Below are 25527 nucleotides of genomic sequence, written 5' to 3'. Positions count from 1 at the left end.
CCCTGGTGGTCCAGCGGCGGTCCAGGAGCGGTCCGGGAGCAATCTCCTGGACTTGGGCTGTCGGCTGCCAGTAATCAAAATGGCGCCAAAGGCCCTTTGCCCTCACTATGTCACTGGGGTCGACCAATGGCGGCGGTAGCTCCTGTGACATAGTAAGGGCAAAGGGCCGTCGGCTGCCAGTAATTTCATATCATCGCATCCAGCAATGTATGGCAATTTTTAATCATAAACCGACCTCCTCCAACCCGTGAATATTTTTTCTATTTTTTAACGTGATTACATTTTTTAAGTGAATAGTGACTTAAAACTCTTTCTTGAGATTGTATCTACCCACAAATGGGTTTTTTCAAACTTCTTCAAACTTCTTCGCAAAGCACCGAACAGTTCCCAAAAACACAGACACACAATTTTCTCATATACAGTCTTACTGCAGGGAAGTTCCCCACCAGCCGGTCTGGTTTTCATGATATCCACAATGAATATGCATGAGAGAAAATTTGCATGTTATGGAGGCAGTGCATGCAAATTTTCTCTCATGCATATTCATTGTGGATATCCTGAAAACCCGACTGGCTGGTGGGCCCCCAGGACAGGGTTGGGGACCACTGATCTAAATTACTTTATTTTAGAACACTTGCTAAAATAAAGAAAAACTGAAGAAAGAGAAAGTAGATTAACAGTTGGAAAAATACAAGAGCGCAATTTTTGCCATTTCACAAGAGCAGAAAGAAAAAGATCGAAGAGATTCATGTGGGAGGTGGCTGTGTGTGAAGGTCCACATATGCTTATAAAGATTTTCTCAGTTTTTCTGAGCTTTGAGAGAGCTTTCCATCTCTGTGCTGTTGGATGACATATCAGTTGTTTGGCTTGTCCACAGAGAAACTGTTATTTCAGTTCTTGTTTTACTTATTTTTCACTTTAAAGCATCACACAGGTCATTGATCTTTTGGAAGGAATACGTGCCTGCCAGCTTCCTCTGCTGTGTGAAAAGATCTGTGAAGTTACTCACAGAGACTGGCTAGTGGTACCATCTAAACAGAAAGATGGCAGCATATCCCGAAGAGTGGAGCCTCAACAAAATGCAGTGATTTATAATCAAGAGCGAACTGAGGAGCTTGAAGTCGGTAAGGAACCTTCTTCGTAAATGTATTCAGCAACATTCAAAGGCAGTTTACTCTGTTTGCATCAATAGCTCTGCGATGCAGAAGGATATGAAGAAACATATGGATTAATTTTCAAAAAGCCACTGAGCAATAAAATTAATCGTTTAATTTTAACCAGTTGTCAGTAGGATAATATTTAGCTGAACCTAACTGGCTAGGTTTTCAGCTGAAAATTCTCCTAAATCTAGCCAGTCAAATTTTGGCCACTTAAAAATTTAGGCTTGTGATTTATGTGACTGGGGTTAGCTGCTTAAACAACAGCATTAACTGGCTAATTCCAGTCTTAAAGTAACACCTTCCCATCTGCTTGATGTTTAATGCATAGCTCCCATGATCCATCTTCCTCACTTCACATTGGTTTAAAAAGCCCACTCTCCCACTTTGAAGTGCCAGCATCCCCTGAACTCCGCCCCCCCCCACCTCCTGAGTGCCAGCATCCTGTGACTCCACCTGTCCACCTGATGTCTTTACAAAAAAGGCCCTTCCATTTAGTGCCAGTATGCTCTGATCCCACCCCCTAAACTCTGTCTCCCCCAAAATGCCATCGAAGCCAAGCCAGGGGGAAGACACAGGCTTGCATCTTTCATCCTCTCGCATTTTATATACTGTACCCTACAAAAAAATTTGCTCAGGGCGGTTTCAGAGTTCATTCAAATTAAAATATAGTTTCCCGTCGATAGCAGGGCTGAATTAGCCATGCTGTCCTGGGATCTGTCAATCAGGTCCGGGAGGCGGAGCTTATAAAGCAGAGGTTAAACTTTGTTCCCCCCTGCGGCTGCGCATGTGTTCCCGCGCGGGAAGTAACAGATTCTCCTCAGTCTGTTCTTTCCGCGCGCGGGATCGCATGTGGAGCCATACTTCTCCTCAATGTCTAAATCGGGATTCAAGAGATGTCGCTGCGGCAAGGTAATGTCTGTCACAGATGGCCACGACCGAGGTTACCGGTGCCTCGGCGGCGCTCATGATGTGGAGAATTGCGACTTCTGCGCCCGTATGTCACCCAGGGCAAAAAAACAAAGGGCCTATCGGCTCAAGGAATTGTTGAGCCTGTCAGACCCGTCCTTCATTCTTCACCGGGCCCGGTGTAGAGAACTTCGCAAGATGTGCGAAGGGCTGCCTCATGGGAAACCTCCGGATCAAGAAACCTTTGGAGAGACAGGTATCTGGGGAGCAGGGCTCGGACTTATCCGACCGTCATCGTTCGTCTAGTCACTCGACGCCGTCCCAGGAGGGATCCGGGAAACACACTGCTCTGGAGCAAGGTTCGGAAAAACCGCTGCGCCACAAGGCGCCGAAAAGAGCCAGACACGGCACGGAGAGGGCGGCGCCACACAAGACGGCGCCACGTCATTTGGAGCCGCCACATCACGGCAGCACATCGCCACCGGCGGCGCCTACACCAACAAGGCAGAAGTTGAACCCATCGGCGCCAGTCCCATCATCACATAAGCAGTCGCCAACGGACACTGAAGGACTTAGAACACGTGTCACAGTTCCGACGGAGCGCAGACCAGAGTTATATTCACTATCTGGAAAGTCCAGCAGAAACCCACCGATACCTGGCGTTTACACTATAGAGGAACGGAGGAAACCTCATAAACGTAAACACCATTCCAGGTCAAAATCGACTTCCAGTGAGTCACCGGACATCGGATGCCTCGTCCAAAAGGTCTAGACACACCCATACTCGGCCTATTCTAAAGGGACAAAACCATAAGCATAGACATAAGCACCATTCTCATCATCATACTGGGCCACCAAGGCATAGAGATAGGGACGCTAGCCCTTCTACCTCCAGATCATCGGTCGTTTCCTCCCATAGGCCGAGGTCACAACAATCACCCATATGCCTCACTTCATCGCTGGCATCCAGATCATCTACAAGCCCCTCGGGGGAACAGGGAGACACATCCCGACCGCTAAAGATGCCTACACCACAGGATACGGGAAAACCTACCATGCCTCCAGCAACCAAAGACACCTTTTGGCAATTATCGCAATCATTGGCAGGTTTCTACGAAACACTAGAGGCTTCCTTTACTATAGGTAAAACAACTCCAGTTTCGACCATCGACACTACTACTATGCCTCCGAGGGACCCAGAGAGTGAACCGCCTGCCTTCCCAAGAGAAGCGACCCCAGTTCACTCACCCACACATCCGGAACCTCTGGAAGATTCCCTATCACCGTCCTCTTCAACGGGGTTTCCCTCAGACGCACCAGAACTGCTGCAAGAACCATACTCCCCACCGGAGGACCTATCCTATCCCAGATTTCTGGAAAAAATGGGTAAAATTCTACAGTTGCACATTCAAAAGGAACCAGACCCCAGATCTGAGACCCTGGGGCTATTGAAGATATTTGATGTCCGGGGAGAACCTACTACGCTTCCTCCGCATGACTTACTTCATCATTTACTTTTAAAATCTTGGGAAACACCTCAGTCATTACAAGTGGTGTCCCAGAAATCGGACATAAAGTTCCGCATTAGGAAAGACACGCCATATGCGCTCCCACAACTCCCTCACGAGTCGGTAGTAGTGGAATCTGCGATGCAGCACTTTAGGAAAACTAAACTACATGCGACGTACCCACCCACCAAAGACAACAAGTATCTGGATGACGTGGGATGTAAAGTCTACCAAAATGCAATGCTGACCGCGAGGATCATGCACCATCAATTCTACATAGAAACATAGAAATGACGGCAGAAGAAGACCAAACGGCCCATCCAGTCTGCCCAGCAAGCTTTGCACTTTTTTTTTTCTCATACTTATCTGTTACTCTTGGCTCTTAGTAACCCTTTGGTTCTATTTCCCTTCCACCCCCACCATTAATGCAAGGAGCAGTGTTGGAGCTGCATCTAAGTGTAATATATAGCTTAAATTAGTTAGGGGTAGTAACTGCCGCAATAAGCAAGCTACACCCATGCCCATTTGTCTACCCAGACTATGCAACTCAGTCCCTGTTGGTTGTTGTCTGTATATAGATCCACTTTTCTTCATTCCCCCTGCCATTGAAGCAGAGAGCTATGCTGGATTTGCACGAAGTATCAGACTTCCTCCCCTGCCGTAGAAGCAGAGAGCTATGCTGGATATGCACGTAGTATCAGACTTCCTCCCCTGCCGTAGAAGCAGAGAGCTATGCTGGATATGCACGTAGTGTCAGACTTCCTCCCCTGCCGTAGAAGCAGGGGAGGAAGTCTGATTAGGAATTTGTTGATGGTGCAATACATGTACGAATGCATCCAGGCAACAAAAGGGATGCTTTCATCTACTGGGGATCAACCACCGCAGACTCTGCATGACATGGAAGAGTGCACAAGACACAAGACACAAGAAGCTCTGCCCTTCAACTATAAAAAAATCTCACACCAATGCCTCCAACAGACAACCTTGGTTCACCAATGAACTCAGAAAACTAAAACAAAGCTTAAGAAAGAAAGAAGCGACTTGGCGTAAAACTCCTAGTGACATCACCATCTCATCATACAAATCTACACTATACCAGTACAAAGCCCTCACCTCAAAATCAAAAAAAGATTATTTTGCATCTAAGATTCACAACCTGGTCTTTGATGCTAAAGCCCTCTTCGCTTATGTATCCAGCCTCACGCAAACCATACCGCAAGAAATCCCCAGCGACATGGCACAATCCAAAGCTGAAGAACTGGCCCAATTTTTCCAAAATAAAATCGACAATCTTTTAACCCAACTGCCTTCCAATACAGTAGACGCCCTCCCAACATACCAACACCCGACCTTCTTAAACTCCAGCCTTAACACTTTTGAGCCCGTCTCTTCCACTGAGATACAAACCATCCTGAGAAGAATGAAACCTTCATCTCATCCTGCAGACCACATCCCCACTAAACTACTTCTATCCATTCCAGACACAATAGCTACATCATTGACAAACATCATCAACTGCTCTCTAGCCCAAGGATCCTTCCCAGACGATCTCAAAATGGCCTCAATCTCACCTCTCCTAAAGAAACCCAACCTTGACCCAAGGACCCCATCAACTTCCGCCCCATAGCTAACCTCCCATTCATCGCCAAGATCATGGAAAAACTTGTTAACACTCAACTCTCAAACTACATAGAAGACAACAATCTCCTCTTCGCCCCACAACACGGATTTCGAAAAAATCGAGGCACAGAATCTCTCCTCATCTCTTTGTCAGACCATATACTATTGGGCCTTGACAAAGGAAACTCGTTCCTACTAATCTTGCTAGACCTATCCGCAGCGTTTGATACGGTCAACCATGCCATCCTCCTAAACCTATTGTCATCCATAGGAATCAGCGGCACCGTCTTCTCCTGGTTTAAAACCTTTCTCAACAATAGAGGTTACAAAGTTAAACTCCAAAACAAGGAATCCTCAAGATTTGACTCTGCTATAGGAGTCCCACAAGGTTCTTCACTATCCCCGACTCTATTCAATATTTACCTTCTTCCTCTATGCCAACTTCTCACTGACCTCAATCTAAAGTTTTTCCTATACGCAGATGATATTCAAATCATCATCCCTATTAAAGACACTTACTCTAATGCTCTTGACTACTGGGAATCATGCCACCAAAAAATCAAACAACTACTCAACAGCCTACACCTCATCTTAAATTCCTCCAAGACTGAGATCCTACTCATCTCGCCTGAAAACACAAACAACAGTACTCTTCCTTCCAATCTTCTTACCACACAAACCAGAGACCTAGGAGTGATAATAGATAACCGGCTAAACTTCAAGGCACACATCAATAAAACAACTAAAGACTGCTTCTATAAACTCCAGGTCCTAAAAAGGATAAGACCTCTTTTCCACGCTCACGATTTCAGAACGATCATCCAAGCAGTCATTTTCTCGAACTGGACTACTGCAATTCCCTATTGCTAGGTCTACCTTCATCCTACTCCAAACCACTCCAGATGGTGCAAAATTCAGCAGCCCGTATTCTGACAGGCACAAGGAAAAGAGACCACATCTCCCCCGTCTTGAAAGAGCTACATTGGTTACCCATATACTTCCGCATCATGTATAAGGCCTTAACCATCATCTATAAAACTATACATCAACTCACCACTCTCGATCTCCAATTCCCTCTCCAATTACATAATTCTACTAGACCTACCAGAGATGCTTATAGAGGCTCCCTACTAGTTCCCCCAGCGAAAACGACCAAACACATCACCCTAAGAGATCGCGCCACCTCCACAGCTGGCCCTCTACTGTGGAATTCCATTCCTACAGACCTCAGACAGGAGCCATGCCTCCCAACATTTAGGAAAAAACTTAAGACTTGGTTATTCAAGCAAGCTTTTCCGGACACAACCTAATGACACAATCCAATGACTCATAAAACACCTTGCCGTTTGTATTTAATATTTATTCTATACTACATTTATATTGTATTTTGTTAACTAGTCTCTCCTCTCTTCTTCCTTCCAAGTTCGGCTTCCCTTGTTAAATGTAACTGTACCTTCTGTCACCACAGTTCTAGTTCCATGTATTTATTATCATTTTTTGTATTTATTGCACCCCCGTTCTATGTAAACCAGCAAGATATGTTTTCATGATTGCCGGTATATAAAAACTCTAAATAAATAAAATAAATAAAATAAATAAAATCTACTCCGATCGGTATACGAGGGAATGAAGACGGCCATAGCAGCACGAAGAACAGCATGACTGCGCTCTAGTTCCATAAGGGAGGATGTCCACGAAAAACTGGCCAATCTCCCTTGCACAGGGGATAACCTCTTTGGCACAAAACTCCAGGAAACAGTGGGTAAATTGAAAGAAGAGGCGATAGCTGTGCAGTCGTTGCAATCTCACCCGGCTTCCAACACCTCCAAACGCTACTTTTCATATAATCGACAGTCGTCATATGGACGAAGACCTTATAGATCATTCCAAAGTTTCAGACCTCAGTCATACCCAGCATATCAGAGACCGCAATCTCAACAACATCATCAATCACAGGTGCCTAGGAGAGGGAAACCACGGACTCCACGTCGTCAAAGTCAACAGCAAACTGCCACACCTAAGGTGACACAGTCTTTTTGAACATACAGCCACCATCACACGCAGTAATGCCACCGGGATGGATTCAATAGCGCCTCCTATACTGGGAACAAATAACTTCCGATCAATGGGTACTGGACATTGTCCGTCAAGGATACTGACTTCAATTTCAGAACAAACTGGAATTACCCCACCTCTCTACCACACCAAACAGGAGAAATCAGGTGCAACTCAAACACGAGATCTCCAGCTTACACAAACAGAAGTCCATCACGCTTCTGTCCCGGACTCAACGGAACAAAGGATTTTATTCCCCTTACTTCCTAATCCCCAAAAAGTCGGGTGGCCTACGGCCCATTCTAGATCTTCGGGAACTCAACAAATTCCTAATCAAAGAAAAATTCAAGATGGTTTCCTTGAAGTCGATTCTTCCTCTACTACAACCCAACGATTGGATGTGTTCCATCGACCTGAAGGATGCGTATACACACATCCCAATCCATCCCTCCTCTTGGCGTTACCTATGTTTTCAATACCAGCATCGACACTACCAATACAAGGTACTCCCCTTTGGTTTATCAGCGGCACCCAGAGTATTCACCAAATGCATGGTAGTGGTGGTGGCGCATCTCAGACAACAGGGGATGACAATCTTTTCCTACCTGGACGATTGGCTCATTGTAGCCTCGACTCGAGAGCTACTGATACAGCACCTGCATCAGATCATACGATGTTTGCAAACAGGATTAGTGATCAATTTCCAAAAATCACACCTACAACCAATATAACAACTGCAATTCATAGGAGCATATCTGAATACGAAACAAACCAGAGCTTACCTCCCTCTGGACAGGCGAATACAGCTGCGACGACTTTTACAACAATTGAACAACACTCAGACGCCGTCAGCAAGGCAAGTCTTAGTAATCTTGGGTCACATGGCGGCGGCCAATTTCATGGTTCCCAACACCAGGCTACACATGAGGCGCCTACAGTGGGGACTAAAGCGACAGTGGAAACAATACACGCAACCACTGACACAATTTATAGTTCTTACAGCAGCCATGAGGAAGGACATCGCATGGTGGCTTTTTCAATCAACAGTAGCGAAAGGAGCACGATTTCGTCCGCCCATCCCCAATGCAGTCCTGACGACAGACGCATCACGGACAGGTTGGGGAGCACATCTCTAAGTTTACGAAACGTAAGGCCTATGGACCATTGCGGAACAGAGTTTGCAAATAAATTTGTTAGAACTCCGAACGATTCGGAACGCCCTACAAGCATTTCAAACGTATCTGAAGGGCTGCAGGGTCATGATATATACGGACAATCAAGTAGCAATGTTCTACATCAACAAACAAGGGGGGTCGGGTTCCTGGCCCCTTTGCAAGGAGACAATCATTTTTCAACATGCCTATCAACATTGCATACATCTACAGGCCACTTACCTACCGGGCATGGCAAATACACGAGCGGACAAACTAAGTCGCATCTTCCATCCGCACGAATGGACTCTCAATCCAGAAGTTGCCCACAGTGTCTTCAGAAAATGGGGAACCCCATCCATCGATCTCTTTGCAACGGAACTCAACACACAAGTTCAAAATTTCTGTTCTATAAGACCAAGCGCCATCAGGATGGCACAGGATGCGTTCCTAATTCCGTGGTTGTCGGGTCTGCTATATGCCTTCCCTCCCATACCTCTGATCACCAGAACAATTCAGAAGTGCATAATGGACAGAGCTCAATTGATTCTTATAGCACCGGCATGGCCACGGCAACCATGGTACAGTTACCTTCTCCACTTATCTCGGGACACTCCAATACGTCTTCCGAACCAACCAGATCTTCTACTTCAGGAACAAGGCACTCTTCTACACCCGTTACACGCATCCCTCCACTTGACAGCATGGAGGTTGAACGGATCCTATTAACAGAAAAAAAGGTGTCGCAACATGCACAACTTATACTATTAGAATCTAGAAAGTCGTCCACGAGGAAGAATTACGGTTACAAATGGCAACGTTATTCTACTTAGTGCGCATCCAATCACATATCACCATTGGACTGTCCACCGCAACAACTAATAGATTATTTACATACACTATATGAAGATGGTCTCGCCACATCTTCCATTCGAGTTCATCTTAGTGCTATTGGTGCCTACCATAGGCCTTACGATAAGATACCAATTTCTAATCATCTACTCCTGTCTCGTTTCATCAGAGGGCTATCTCACATACGCCCTCCCATTACAAAGCCTCCAGTTCCATGGCATATCAATCCAGTCTTGGAACAACTCATGCTTTCTCCCTTTGAGCCTCTAGAATCAGCACACATAAAGTATCTAACGTGGAAGGTGATATTTTTAGTGGCAGTAACTTCGGCACGAAGAGTCGGTGAACTACAAGCACTGGTCCATTATTTATTATTTATTTATTAACGCTTTTATCTAACGACTTTCATGATACAGATCAAATCAAATTGGTTTACATGGAACAAAGGCATTAACAAACGATAACTATAAACCAGAAGGAGCGAAAGTTACAATACAAGGGAAAGTAACTGGGAGGAGGAAAAGCAGAAGAGGGGGAATGAACTTCATGAGATAAATATTGTAAAATAAACTGAAGAGGTAGCGGGTACTAGAGGAGCCTATATCTGAAAGCCCTGGCAATGCTAGCCTTGATTAGGGAAGGCTTGTCTGAATAACCATGTCTTAAGTGGTTTTTTTTTAAAAGTCAAAAGACAAGATTCCTGTCTGAGGTCCGGGGGTATGGCATTCCAGATGGAAGGTCCCACTGTCGAGAAGGCCCATTCTCTGATGGTTGATCGGTGGACCACTTTGTTAGCAGGGGGTTGAAGAGATCCCTTATAAGCTTTCCTGATGGGTCTTGCCGAGGTATGGAGTTTTAGTGGGAATTGCAGATCAAGGGGGACCTGGTGGTGGATGCTTTTGTGGATAATAGTAAGAGATTTGTGTAGAATTCTAAAGCTTACTGGGAGCCAATGCAGATCCTTAAGGATAGGAGTAATGTGATCTCTCCGATTGGTGTTCATAAGGATTCTCGCCGCTGCATTTTGGAGCATCTGCAGAGGTTATGAACCATACTTACATACTGTAAGTTCATAAAGAACTTACAGTTCTTTATGAACTGTAAGTATGGTTCATTATGGTTCATTATGAATGAACCATACTTACAGTTCTTCAATCAAAAGGTAGTACTTAGAACGCATCCCGCTTTCTTACCGAAAGTAATTTCCCAGTTCCATCTCTACCAAAATATTGAATTACCTATATTTTTCCCAAAACCCCATACCAATGAGAGAGAAAAATTGCTCCACACGCTAGACTGTAAAAGAGCTTTGACGTATTATATGGACGGGACAAGGGTATGATCCCGAGCTTCGCAACTGTTTGTATCATTTGATCCAAAAGCACCAGGCCGACCGGTAACAAAACGTACCATATCGAGCTGGATAGTTCAGTGCATTCAATTCTGCTATGAGAAGCAAGGCGTACATCTCTCTGGCACGCCCAAGGCTCACCAAGTCCGTGCCCTATCAACGTCATGGGCACATCTTAAAAATGTACAACCAATAGACATTTGTAAGGCAGCTACATGGTCAACACGCCATACCTTCACGTCACATTACTGCCTTGATCAACAAACAGCTATGGATGCGAAGATAGGACAAGCAATCCTACAATCTTTACCATCCCATCCTAAGTGACTGCCACATTCACGGAGATCACGTTCAAATTAGCAGCATAACACCTAACGTGATCGGACGCTTGGGACTCCCAGGACAGCATGGCTAATTCAGCCCTGCTATCGACGGGAAAAAGCAAGTTTCCGTAGATAGCAGGATGAATTAGCCATGCTGACCCGCCCTCCTCCCTGGCAGTCCCTATTCTTCTTCTACCAACTACAGCTTAATCACAGACTGAGGAGAATCTGTTACTTCCTGCGCGGGAACACACGCGCAGCCGCAGGGGGGAACAAAGTTTAACCTCTGCTTTATAAGCTCCGCCTCCCGGACCTGATTGACAGATCCCAGGACAGCATGGCTAATTCATCCTGCTATCTACGGAAACACCGTTTACGGTAAGCAAACTTGCTTTTACATTCAAGTAAAAACAACATAGTGACTGATTTATATAAAAGAGAAGCAATAAAAATATAGACAACATACAAATTAAACACCATAAAAAAACTTTGTGTAACTGACACTAAGCATTGGCACATCAAAACAGGATGCTGAACTTAGAGGAAGTAATCTTAAGTTATCCTTTCAACTTTGGCTTCGGCAATATTTTTGGGGGGCTAGGAGGGCAGTTGAAGGATGCCAGCAATACGGTGGTGGGGTGGAGATAATTTTGTTAAGATATCAGGAAGCACTTAGGGTTTCAAAGACATTGGATGGGTAGGGATTTGGGAGATATGCAGAACACTTAAAAAAAAAAAAAAAATCATGAGGTGGGAGAGACATACACTTTTTAAAAAAAATGAAACACTAGAAGCGAGGGATCAGAATCATTGGATGGGGGATGGTAGGGATTGGTAACTCTAGGAAGGGGAGGTTTTTCAATTTATCCACTAAATTTAATCATGCCATTCACACAACTGGAGATAAGCAGCTACTGTTAACTCTTACAATTTAGCTGGTTAGTTCTTATTTTAAGTTCACCCTGGGAACGCCCCTGGAGCTGCTCCTTTTTTGAACTGCTAAATGTAGGGAGTTTCGAAAGCAGAGTTTTAACTAAGGACATAAGAAAATGCCATACTGGGTCAGACCAAGGGTCCATTAAGCCCAGCATACTGTTTTCAACAGTGGCCAATCCAGGCCATAAGAACCTGGCAAGTACCCAAAAGCTAAGTCCATTCCATGTTACCATTGCTAATGGCAGTGGCTATTCTCTAAGTGAAAATAATAGCAGGTAATGGACTTCTCCTCCAAGAACTTATCCAATCCTTTTTTAAACACAGCTATACTAACTGCACTAACCACATCCTCTGGCAACAAATTCCAGAGTTTAATTGTGTGTTGAGTAAAAAAGAACTTTCTCCGATTAGTTTTAAATGTGCCCCATGCTAACTTCATAGAGTGCCCCTTAGTCTTTCTATTATCCGAAAGAGTAAATAACCGATTCACATCTACCCGTTCTAGACCTCTCATAATTTTAAACATCTCTATCATATCCCCCCTCAGCCGTCTCTTCTCCAAGCTGAAAAGTCCTAACTTCTTTAGTCTTTCCTCATAGGGGAGCTGTTCCATTCCCCTTATCATTTTGGTAGCCCTTCTCTGTACCTTCTCCATCGCAACTTCCAAAGCTAGACAGTTAAACGTTTTGAAAACTTGACCCCATTGTAATCTATTCAAGATCCTATTATAATCTATTCAAGATTTTTTTTTTTGTCTTTTCCCATTGTTTTTTCTCCTTCTGTGTTTGATTGATTCTCTCCAGATGACGTGCCTGGGTGGCTCTAGGTATAATTTTCACATGTCCAAAGGCTGGAATGACATCTTTGAGGTGCATCCTAAGCACCACTGTGTTTGGTAGGGGCTGCAGCATAGAAGCTGCTGTCTTTCCTCTCTCTCTAAGCTCAAGAACACCCACTTCCACTGTTCCAAGCCTGACATTTCCAACAGACATTGACCCCTGTGCCACAGTACTTTTATTTCTTTTCGTGAGGGTATTTTGCCTGGATTTCATTCCACCTTTTTTTTTTTTTTTTTTTTACAGTAGCACTGTTTCTTTATTAATAGAATCATTTGTTTTAATGATGATATTAGAGGTCTGGTTGCCAATATTTTTCCCTCCCCTCTAGGTGCTTCTTCATGCAGACACTGCTGTCGGACAGGCTCTTCCAAGAATATGGCATGTATTTGGGTTGGGATTGCAAGGGGTGAAAACAATTTTTGAAAACTTGGACACCAACCAAAAACGTTGAGTCAGGAGAAACAAAACTTTTTTGTTATGGGGACAATTTTCAGTAGCCCACATTGTTGCAAAGTTCCAGAGTATTTTTGTATCCACTGCTCTTATAACCGTTTTTAAAGGAAAACAAATGGGCAGTTCCTGAACATACCCAGATCAGTCCAGAAAAGTGGGTTATGTATCCCTACCAGCAGGTGGAGTCAGAGAACAATTAGAACTTTGGGCACTGCTACATAACGAGAGTGCCACCTGCAGTCACTCAGTATTTCTCTGACTCCAGCAGGTGGTACAGATGCACACCTGCAGTCTTAGTTATATTTTTTATTTAGTTTGAATTTAATTTTTTGGTTTACAGTCGCTTCCTGAGGTGTTAGGCACCCTCAGTAGAAACCAGGCATCCGAGGAATTGGATATTCCTGTCTGGGTTTCGCCCGCCACAGTTCTTTATCTGATGACCAAGAGCTCCTGGCTACTCACCACCGTCTCTGCTACAGCTGCTTGCCTCCTGCAACAGCTTCTCTCTGTGTCTTGGTAAAGTTTAATTTAAAAAAAAAAAAAAAAAAAGAGCTCTTTTCACTGCGGCTGACTGACAGTCTTCAGTGCTGAGGTAAGGAGAGGTGCAGAAGGGACAGGTCTTTTAAGGCCGGCCGGGGAAGCTGTCAGCAGTGTTCCCCTCAGCTCCCGGGGCTCCGGGTCATTTTCTGAGGGCAAGGGTGAATTTTTCTCCGTGTGCCTCGTTTACTCACCACTTCCCTGCTGTGAGGGCCTTGCATTTTCACTATAGACAGGCTCCTTTCCCGCGGCACGGCTGCACGTGTTTTTTTTCTTCTCAGCCAGTAGTCTCTTAGCCCGCAGCACAAAAAGTTAATTTTTTTCTGGTCCTGCCTGACTGAAATTTTCTCTGCGTTGCGGCTCCGAGCGTTTTTTTATTCGCGTCCTTTTCTATTTCACTTCAGACTATCGGCGCGCTGCTGCGGATGGGACCGAAAACAGAATCGCAGGCCTGCCGCGCGTGTGGGTCATGTGGCCAGGCATTAGATGCTGCCTCCTTATGAGCAGCGTGTTCCCCGGGATTAGAAGGCTCGTCAGGGCTTCTTGCCACCTCCCTCAGGGAGGGAATGTCTGTCTCGGCTTCGCAGGAAGAGAATTCTCTGCCTGTTCTAGCTACGGTGAGGGAAGACCTCACCGAGGGAACTGAGATCATCACCCCAGTTGACTCTCCAGTGGGAGAGGGGGACCCAGAGGGGTTTTCCCCAGAATTTGTCCTCCTTATGCACCAGGCTTTCCTGGCAAGGAAACGCTCGGCGGTAAAGCGGCCCGGTCTTCTGGGGGCAGGTTTGGACCCGCCTGAGAAAAGAGGTCGGGGTACGGACCCTCATCAGCACCTCTCTGATCAGGCTCACCCCACAGGGGATTCTCCCCATGGTACACGAGATCTGATCCTGGGGTCTGGGGCGACGCCAGCTTCTGGGGTAGAAGGGGCGGCAGACCCAGATCCGCAGCCGGATCTGGCTGATGTGGATACTGATGATCCAAATGAGCCCGATGACCCTCCTGCGGAGGGGGATGATCCCAGCGTGGTGCGTTTGTTCAAGTGGGATGAGTTAAGATCCTTTATTCCTCAGGTCCTTTAAGTTCTGGAACTTAAGGTTTCTCAAGAAGAGTCTGACAACAAGGGCATCAATCCAGTCCTCGACGGCATTAGGGGTCCCACAACATCTTTTCCTCTGCCTAAGAAGGTTTGCAAACTAGTGACCCGGGAGTGGGAGATTCTGGCTTGAAGGTGGGCAGAGCTATGGCGAAACTGTACCCGTTATCGTCTGATGTTTTGGATTTACTGAAGATTCCAAAGGTGGACGCTGCAATCTCGGCAGTCACGAAAAAGACCACTATCCCAGTTGCTGGGGTGGCTGCCCTTAAGGATTTGCAGGACCGCAAACTGGAGATCCAGTTGAAGTGAGCATTCGAGGTTGCAGCGCTAAGCCTTCGGGTGGCGGTTTGCGCTAGCCTCATGCAGAGGGCCTGTCTGTGTTGGGTCCAGGAGTCGGCTGGTACGGGCAACAATGGGGCTCTGCAGTCCGCCCGCCTAGAAGCAGGCATCGCTTATGCTGCAGATGCTTTCTATGATCTGGTGAGGACCTCGGCAAGAGGTATGGTATCCTTGGTGTCAGCACGGCATCTCCTCTGGCTGCAAAATTGGGCGGCGGATTTGTCCTCCTAGTCCCAGCTTTATAATCTACCCTTTAAGGGCAAGCTCCTCTTTGGGGAGGATTTGGATCAGCTAATAAAGCTGCTTGCCAAATCCAAGGGCAATCGGTTGCCGGAAGATAAAAGATCTTCTAAGAAAGTCTTCCCTCCTCGAGCTATGTTTCAGGACTCTCGCCGCTTCAGAGCGGGTAGATACTCCGCACCTCCTGCTTCTAAACCTGCTTCGGGGCGCCAGCAGTCCTTTCGAGGGGGTCGCTGGCCCGGAAGAGATTCGGGACATTTTGGTGCAGAAAGTGGTAAAAACCCCAATGAAGCCACGAGCACCCATTCCGTCGTCGAAGCTGTTGGAGGCAGATTATCCAACTTTTACACAGAATGGGCAAGAATTACATCACACCACTGGGTCTTAGAAGTGATTAAAGACTGGTATGCACTGGAGTTCTCGTGCCCGGTCTGGGAGGTTTTTGTGGAGTCCCGAGTGGCCTCAAGTGTCAAGCGAGAGGCGGTCCGGGTGACTCTACAATGACTTCTTGAGCTCAAAGCTATTGTCCCAGTTCCGGAGGCTCAACAGGGATGAGGTCGGTACTCCGTGTACTTTGTGGTCCCCAAGAAGGAGGGCACATTTCGGCCCATCCTTGATCTGCAGAAGGTGAACCGTTGCCTTCGGGTTCCTCGCTTTCGTATGGAAACCCTGAGGATAGTGATGGCCGCGATTCAAAAAGGGGAGTTTCTCGCTTCTCTGGACCTCACGGAGGCATATATACACATTCCGATCCAGCTGAATCACCAGAGGTTTCTGCAGTTCAGGGTCTTGGATCGACACTTCCAATTTCGAGCCCTTCCATTTGGTCTCGCAACAGCTCCTCGCATGTTCACCAAGGTGTGATGGTGGTGGCTGCCTTCCTTCGTCAGGAGGGAATCTTGGTCCACCCGTACCTGGATGACTGGTTGATTCGCGCGAACTCTCAGAAGGACTGCGAGAGATCAGTGCACATGGAGATGTTCCCATTGCGACCCCTAGGTTGGGTAATCAATGTGCAGAAGAGTCACTTGGAACCCACTCAGAAGTTGATTTATCTCGGAGCACAATTCGATACCTTGCTGGGCAAAGTGTTTCTAGCGGCGGACCGAATAGGGAAATTGCAGGAACAAATACATTCCCTTCGTCAAAGGAACAATCCCACAGTGTGGCACATCATCTTCAGGTCCTGGGCTCCATGGCTTCAACCTTGGACTTGGTTCCTTGGGCATTTGCTCACTTAAGACCTTTTACAGCGTGCGCTTTTGTCTCACTGGAGCCCGGTGTCTGAGCAATTCCATCTTACCAATGCCTCTACTTCCGGAATCCAGAGCCAGTTTGTCATGGTGGCTGTCACTGGACAATCTGGAACGGGGGGTGGATTTGGACACTCCGAATTGGCTGATAATCTCCACCGATGCCAGCCTCTCAGGTTGGGGGGTGGTGTGTGCAGACAGGTCCGCCCAAAGGCTCTGGTCGGCGATGGAAAGATCCTGGTCCATAAACCGGCTCGAGACCAGGGCTGTACGTCTGGCCGTGCAGGCGTTTCTTCCCTGGATCCAGGGCAGAATTGTGCGAGTCTTCTCGGACAATGCGACAACGGTGGCGTACATCAACCGGCAACCGTAGCACTGGAGGCATGTCTTCTGTTCACCTGGGCAGAGCACCATCTCGAGGGCATTGCCGCATCCCATGTCGCGGGAGAAGAGAATGTGCAAGCCAATTATCTCAGCCGTCAGCAACTAGACCCAGGGGAATGGGAACTATCTCTCGAGGCGTGGAATCTCATTTACGCCAGATGGGGAATTCCTCAGCTGGATCTGATGGCAATGCAAGCGAACGCAAAAACTGTTCGTTTTTTTTTCAGCCGTCGCCAAGAGCAGGGCTTGGTGGGCATAGATGCTCTCGTGTGTCCTTGGCCCACGGGAATTCTGTTGTATGCCTTCCCGCCCTGGCCCCTCATAGGTCGGCTTCTCTGTCGCATAGAGCAGCACCCGAGAAGGGTGATTCTGGTGGCACCGGAGTGGCCACGTCGTCCGTGGTTCGCGGATCTGGTACGCTTGGCTCTAGAGGATCTACTTCAGCTGGTTCATCTAACGCATCTGCTCCGTCAGGGGCCCATATTTTTGGATCGGGAGGATCGCTTCTCTCTCGCGGCTTGGCTTGTGAGAGGCAACGTTTATGCTTGAGGGGTTATTCAGAACAAGTCATTTCCACCCTCCTAGAGACAAGACGTCCAGCCACCTCTATGGCCTATGTGAGAGTTTGGAAGATTTTTGAGATGTGGTGTCATCAGCGTTCCTGCGACCCTTTAGTGGTGCATGTTCCTCGGGTGCTTGACTTTCTGCAACAGGGCCTCGCTAAAGGCTTGGCGTTCAATTCCCTTCGTGTACAAGTTGCAGCTCTAGGTGCCTTGCAGGGAAACTTTGACGGCTGTTCGCTGGCAGCATATCTGGATATTGCTCGGTTTCTTAAAGGGGTCAAACATTTGTGCTCTCCCATCCGTTCGGTGTGTCTGGATTGGAGTTTGAATTTAGTCCTGCGAGTTCTATGTTGCGCTCCTTTCGAGCCTCTTCATGGAGTTCCCTGAAAGATCTGACTTTGAAAACGGTGTTTTTGGTGGCCATTTGCTCGGCCCATCAGGTCTCAGAGTTGCAGGCGCTGTCTTGTCGGGATCCCTTTCTTCGGATTTATGGCGATCGGGTATCGTTACTTACGGTTCCGTGCTTTGTCCCTAAGGTGGTTTCAGCCTTTCACGTCAATCAACCTGTGGAACTTCCGGGGTTCCCTAACTGGTCCTGGGAGTCTTCTCAGAACAGAGACCTTCATCTTTTGGATGTGCGTTATCTGGAGGTTACCAATGACTTCAGATGTTCTGATCATTTGTTTGTTCTCTTTGGTGGCCCAAAGAAGGGGGACAAAGCGTCAAAGGCAACCATATCTCGGTGGAATAAGGAAACCATTTGAGCAGCATACATAGCCCGAGGACATCAGGTGCCTTTGAGTCTCAGAGCTCATTCCACTAGGGCTCAGGCTACCTCCTGGGCAGAGTGTCAGTTACTGTCACCTCAGGAGATCTGTAGGGCGGCGGTGTGGTCGTCTATTCACACTTTTACAAAACATTACCGATTGGACTTTAAGGTTTCTGATGAACAGTCCTTCGGGGAGAGTGTGCTTCGTGCGGATCTTTCGTGTTCCCACCCTGTGTAGAGTGGCTTGGGTACATCCCACTTTTCTGGACTGATCTGGGTATGTTCAGGAAATGAAAATTGGTTCTTACCTGCTACTTTTCGTTCCTGTAATATCACAGATCAGTCCAGAGGCCCACCCCTTTCTTCAGATACTGAAAGACTGTCTTGGTCAGAGCCTGCTTAAGTTTTTTATTGTTGAGCTCCTTTTTTGCAGACATGATTCATGGAGCAGTTTTTAGCAATTGCTCGGTCTGGTTTTGCCAGCGACGAAGTGGTAGTCTGGAAATGTGGTTGGGTGCTACCCTTCGTTATTTAGTTCTGTTAGCATGGGCTTGGGTACGGGTCAATACTGAGTGACTGCAGGTGGCACTCTCGTTATGTAGTAGTGCCCAAAGTTCTAATTGTTCTCTGACTCCACCTGCTGGTAGGAATACACAACCCACTTTTCTGGACTGATCTGTGGTATTACAGGAACGAAAATTAACAGGTAAGAACCAATTTTCATTTTCTCTTGCCTACATGTACCCATACACTTTGCATCTGCTTTATCTGTGAGTGGTAGAACCGGGGCTTAATGCCACATGTACATTTGAAAATCCAGATGTGCATGTGTTGTTTACTCTCTGGAATGCCCACTTTTCTGGCTAAAAATGTACATGTAGTGAAAGCGGCATGTACTTTATTTGCTCTGAAAGGGACAATTTTCATTCAGGGGCAATCTAGCTAGGTAACTGCTTAAGTTATGTGGCAAAAATCCCTTTCCTAGCATGTAGCAGATGGACTCAGGACCAATGGGTATAGTGTGCTCCTGATAGCAGTTGGAGACGGAGTCAGATTTCAGTCTGATGTCAGAACTACATATACCCGTGCACGAGGCTGTGTTCCTCAGTTTTTTCCGTCTCCATAGCAGTTCTGGACTTCACACATGCTTGCACAGCATTAGAAAACCAAACTCCAAATTCAAAGAAGAAAGAGAGAGAGAATCTTACCTACAGACGAGCCCCGCTCTCCTGCGGTGATGCCTAAAGGTCCCTCCCCCAGTCGAAAATTCCTGAGGTGATTTCCGAGATCCCTCTGAGGTAAGCCTCGGTCCTGGCGTGGACTTAGCCCCCTGTGAAGGGAGCAGCTGAGAGGCAGCCTCGGTCCGGTTACTGACCCGGCGTGGACTTAGCCCCCTGAAAAGGGAGCGGCTGAGAGGCAGCGGGTGCAAGACAGAGCGCGGCGGTGAAGGTATTCCCCTCTCCCCCTGCAGCTGAAGACCGCCTGGCAAGAGACCGGGAAGCGCCGAGACAAGGTAAGGTAAACTTTTCTCTAAGCTTCTGGTCTCCGAGGCTCGGATAACTGCACAGATCGTCCCTCTGTCTAATCAGGTTGAGCAGCCCCATCTGGGCTAGACCCCGACGGGGTCCTCCCACGTAGAGACCCTCTGGGGGGGGGGGGGGGGGGCGCCATCTTGCCCACATGGTCGCTGGCGCCATTTCCCCCCTTAGTCGCCGCTTTGTCCGCACAACTGAGCCGTGCGCACAGCAGCGAGCCAGGCGTATAAAATACTTGGGGGTAATTTTCAAAGGAGTTACGTGCATAAATGTAACTACTATTGTAGCAATTTTCAAAAGCCATTTACTCATGTAAAGTGCACTTATGCGAATAAATCCTATGGACTATTCAATGGTATATATTGTAGCAATTTTCAAAAGCCCACTTACTCGAGTAAACATAGAAACATAGAAATGACGGCAGAAGAAGACCGAATGGCCCATCCAGTCTGCCCAGCAAGCCTCACACATTTTTTCTCTCATTCTTATCTGTTACTCTTAGCTCCTTGTTCTATTCCCCTTCCACCCCCACCATTAATGTAGAGAGCAGTGATGGAGCTGCATGCAAGTGAAATATCTAGCTTGATTAGTTAGGGGTAGTAGGGGCAGTAACCGCCGCGATAAGCAAGCTACACCCATGCTTATTTGTTTTACCTAGACTATGTTGTACAGCTCTTGTTGGTTTTTTTTTTTTTTCTTCTCCCCTGCTGTAGAAGCAGAGAGCCATGCTGGATATGCATTGAAAGTGAAGTATCAGGCACATTTGGTTGGGGTAGTAACCGCCGTAACAAGCCAGCTACTCCTCGCTTTGTGATTGCGAATCCTTTTTTTTCTTCACCCCTGTCGTTGAAGCTATGCAGGATATGCGTGAAGCATCAGGTTTTTTTTTTGTTTTTTTTTTTCCCCCTGCCCTTGAAGCAGAGAGCTATGCTGGAAATGCGTGATGTATCAGTCTTTCTCCCATGCCGATGCAGGAGAGAACCATGCTGGATATGCATGGAAAGTGAAGTATCAGGCACATTTGGTTTGGGGTAGTAACTGCCGTAACAAGCCAGCTACTCCCCGCGTTTTGAGTGCGAACCCTTTTTCTTCTCCTTTGCCGTTGTAGCAGAGAGCTCTGCTGGATGTGTGAAGTATCAGTTATTCTTCTCCCCTGTCATTGAAGCAGAGAGCTATGCTGTATATGCATTGAAAGTGAAGTATCAGGCATATTTGGTTTGGGGTAGTAACCGCCGTAACAAGCCAGCTACTCCCCTCTTTATGAGTGCAAATCCTTTTTTCCATTACCTCTTGCTGTTGAAGCTTAGAGCGATGTAGGAGTCACAGTAAGCATGTGTATGTTTATTTAGTAAGGGTATTGTGTCAATAGCCATCATTCTGGCGAGTCACCCACTCTTCATTGGTGGCCTCTTGACTTTATGGATCCGCAGTGTTTATCCCACGCCCCTTTGAAGTCTTTCACAGTTCTGGTCTTCACCACTTCCTCCGGAAGGGCATTCCAGGCATCCACCACCCTCTCCGTGAAGAAATACTTCCTGACATTGGTTCTGAATCTTCCTCCCTGGAGCCTCAAATCGTGACCCCTGGTTCTGTTGATTATTTTCCTACGGAAGAGGTTTGTCGTTGTTTTTGGATCATTAAAACCTTTCAAGTATCTGAAAGTCTGTATCATATCACCTCTGCTCCTCCTCTCCTCCAGGGTGTACATATTTAGATTCTTCAATCTCTCCTCGTACGTCATCCTATGAAGATCCTCCACCTTCCTGGTCGCCCTTCTCTGTACCGCTTCCATCTTGTCTTTGTCTTTTTGTAGATATGGTCTCCAGAACTGAACACAGTACTCCAGGTGAGGCCTCACCAAGGACCTGTACAAGGGAATAATCACTTCCCTTTTCTTACTTGATATTCCTCTCTCTATGCAGCCCAGCATTCTTCTGGCTTTTGCTATCGCCTTGTCGCATTGTTTCGCTGTCTTCACATCATTAGACACTATCACCCCAAGGTCCCTCTCCTGCTCCGTGCTCATCAGCCTTTCCCCCCCCATCGAGTACAGTTCATTCGGATTTCCACTCCCCATATGCATGACTTTGCACTTCTTGGCATTGAATCTCAGCTGCCATATCTTCGACCACTCTTCCAGTTTCCTTAGATCCCGTCTCATTCTCTCCACTCCTTCTGGCGTGTCCACTCTGTTGCAGATCTTAGTGTCATCCGCAAAAAGACAAACCTTACCTTCTATCCCGTCTGCAATGTCGCTCACAAAGATATTGAACAGGACCGGTCCCAACACCGATCCTTGCGGCACACCACTTAAAACCGCTCTCTCTTCAGAGAAGGCTCCATTTACCATCACACATTGTTTTCTGTCCGTCAACCAATTTGCAATCCAGGTCACCACATCGGCACTCACTCCCAAGCTTCTCGTTTTATTCACCAGTCTCCTGTGCGGAACCGTATCAAAAGCTTTGCTGAAATCCTTTGCTGAAATCCATGCGTAAAACCCAGTTTTACGCATGTAAATGCTTTTTAAAATCAGACCCTTGTGCGCACAGCGCCGCACGCATATGCGCCTTGTGCACAGCGATGCGCACAAAGGGTGCCGAGTGCACACCTAGGCCCGTGTGCACAGCCACGCGCGCATCTTCCGTTCCTAGGCACACAACGTAGGCGCACCCGGAATGCATAACCAGGCCTCCCAGCACGCGCATCTGTACAGGATAAATGTGCAAATAATGGCACCGCCGTCCAAGACAGCTAAAGGTCCAGTCCTCTGCCCGACATGCCACCTGAGAGCGGCACAGCCCGAGGTGACCGCCGCCCTGTGCCTGTTGTGCGAAGAAGCTCGGGGGGAGCCGAGACAAGGTCCCACTCAGCCTGTAGAGGACTCCGGATCTACCAGCGAGACTACCCCGGACCTCTCTATTCCTCACTCGGCCTTCCACAATGGAGGACCTTGGGGAGCGCCGCCGGACCCAATGCGGTCCCAGGCAACTTCACCTGGGCAGGATTCTTCGTGGAACTACACTCCTACATCCACGCATAGGCAGGACCACCAGCGGCACAACCCTGCCAGTGGTCCAGAACCTCCCAGGGCCCTTCTGGCCTCCACCAGATGAGCTGCACCTGGACAAATACCTCCCCTTAGGGGACACAGATGATTCGGAGGAGGAACCAAAACCCCTAGAAGAAGGGGAACTCCCTCCAGGAACGGAACCGCATTGCATGACGCACTTCTTCCCAAAAGACGAATTATCAGATCTCATAGCCACGAGTCTGAAGGCATTGGCCATCCCAGACACATGCAACACAGCAGGGTCTAAGGCGAGCCCCTTCCTGGCTGGGCTCCGCCAAACCTCACGCCATTTCCCTATGCTACAGACTGTACAACAACTGATCAACCTGGAATGGGATGTTCCAGAGGCCACTTTCAAGGGGGGTCAAGCCCTAGAAAGCTCTCTACCCCTTGGACCCCACGACGAAGGAACTCCTGAGGTTTCCCAAGGTCGATGCCTTGGTCTGTGCCACCACAAAGCTCACCACCATACCAGTCGAGGGTGGAGCTTCCCTCAAGGATGCCAATGACAGACGGCAGGAATCCATCCTCAAGCAATCTTACGATGTATCAGCTATAACCCTACAGATTGCTGCTTGCTGCGCCGTGGTATCACACGCCTGCCTGGCGATGGCCTGGGACGCAACTACGCCAATCGAGGCATTAGACCCGGCAATATCATTCCTCACGGATGCGACCTCAGACCTGGTGCGCACCTCAGCCAGGAGTCTCTCGTCAATAATGGCAGCCAGAAGACAGCTCTGGCTCCGAAGCTGGTCAGCCAATGCGTCCTCTAAGACGAGGCTAACGAGAATGCACTTTAGAGGATCATTCCTCCTTGGACAAACTAGCTGACAAATGGGCGAATCCCCAGTACCCCGTCTACCGGAGGACAGGAGCAAGAAGAACCAATGACCCTCTCCTCTGGCACCCAAGGGCAGAGGATCTGTTGTAGATCTGCTCCTCCAGAGGGGGGGAGTTAGCAATGTGTTGTAAATCTGCCGCTCTGAGTTAGCAATCTGTTATTGAGCTCCTCCTGTAGGGGGGAGGAATTAGTAGTCTGATATGGATCTCCTCCTGGAGAGGGAGGAGTTAGCAATCTGTTATCAATCCCTGCTGCTAGAAGTAGCAATCTGTTATAAGTCCGCCAGGGAGTTAGCAATCTGTTATAGATCACCCTGCCAAGGGGAAGACCTAACAATTGTAATACTCCATAGGCAGAGTTAATGATGTGTGGTGGGTTGGCTTCCCACAGAGTGGCAGTCGTATAATACCGCTCTAGTAGTGTAAGGGATGACACTTGAGGTAAATTGGTGAATCCCTGGGCAGATGACAGCGCCCCCAGGAGGATATCCTGAGAGGGACAACTGGCTAGGCTGGAGTATGGAGACAAACACACCGGCCGATACAGTAAGGTGCGGTAGAAAGAGATGCGTTAGTGCCGGGCGCACCCGCGTTTGCCGCACGCACAGTTCGGATCACATACCGCTCGATACTGTATTTAAATGGCATGCAAATGCAAGCCGCGTCCAACGCGCATCCATGAAGCGCAATCCATTTTACTGTATAGGCGCTATACAGCGCCTATACAGTACCCTGGGTGCGCTGGTACCTGTCATTTCAAATGTCATTTCAAATGACATTTGAAATGACAGGTACCAGGAAGTGGATCCCAACTTTAAGCAAAAGAAAACCTAAAATCCAACGCACCGGGAAAGCCACTCTTCGGATCGCGACTAATCCCATCCTCCAGCCCCCGCTCACCTGCCCTGGCTGCGTCCATGGGTGCCGGTCTCCGGGGCAGCCCCAGTCCTCTCTCCCCTCCTCCCGAAGCAAGGCGCAGGGCAAAAAGTGACTCGACATGCTATTAAAGTATTGGGGTAAGGGTAGGCGGTAAATTAGCAGATAAAAGACGTGGCAAGATAGGTTAAAAAGGAGATAGTCGGGGCGCACGTTACTGTATGGGAGGGAATAGCTAATCGGATCGTTTACATACATATACATGCCGCGGGCGGAAAGGGATACGCGTCAAGTAAAAGAAGCGGTAAGGATCGGTAAAAAAAGATAGTGAATCGCGAGTTAGACTTACGCAGCCAAATTGTGAGTACACAGCGGGTTAGAAACGGGGTAACTGTGGCCGCGCTTTACTGTATCGGCCTGACAGATAGTTCTTTATTAGACAGGAAGTAGAACCACCAGAGGTGGCAGTAGTGAGCTGATGTGCCCGGCAGGGCTGAAGTCCCTCAGATACTTGAATTGAGGTCTCTGGGTTGCTGAGCTGTAGTGAGTAGACAGGGTATGCTGGATACATAACCAGTAGTAGATGATACACTCACAATTGTAGATATCTGTAATGGCTTCTATGCAACAGTCTCTTCAGTATATTCAGGAACAGGAGCCGTAGGCGATTCAGGAACAGGAGCCGTAGGTGAGTGCTGGTTCCTATATGCAGTCTGGAATGAGAACTCACAATATTTGTGTATGAGATGGCTTATAGAATAGAAGAGAAACTTTGGACGGTTTTAGGAACATAGGCCCTCGTGGAGCGAGTACCGGTTCCTATCAGCAAGATAAAGGTATATAATAGCTTCTGATATAGAAG

The 25527-nt window shown here is 47.6% G+C and overlaps 1 protein-coding gene across 3 annotated transcripts in view; it reads left to right on the top strand.

Annotated features, from left to right (window-relative positions):
* Positions 1-25527, top strand: part of TRMT61B (tRNA methyltransferase 61B) — a 103459-nt gene that overhangs the window by 68119 nt on the left and 9813 nt on the right. For 2 of the 3 annotated variants that reach the window (XM_029592970.1, XM_029592969.1), the window contains exon 5: positions 925-1124. In XM_029592970.1, coding sequence (XP_029448830.1) covers positions 925-1124 — 200 coding nt within the window. Of the gene's footprint in view, positions 1-924; positions 1125-25527 lie in introns of those variants that run through there. The other variant, XM_029592971.1, reaches the window with a different exon arrangement.

Source organism: Rhinatrema bivittatum, chromosome 3, assembly GCF_901001135.1.
Source record: "Rhinatrema bivittatum chromosome 3, aRhiBiv1.1, whole genome shotgun sequence".
In the NCBI taxonomy this organism is placed as follows: Eukaryota; Metazoa; Chordata; class Amphibia; order Gymnophiona; family Rhinatrematidae; genus Rhinatrema; species Rhinatrema bivittatum.
This window is presented reverse-complemented; position numbering and strand designations above follow the sequence as displayed.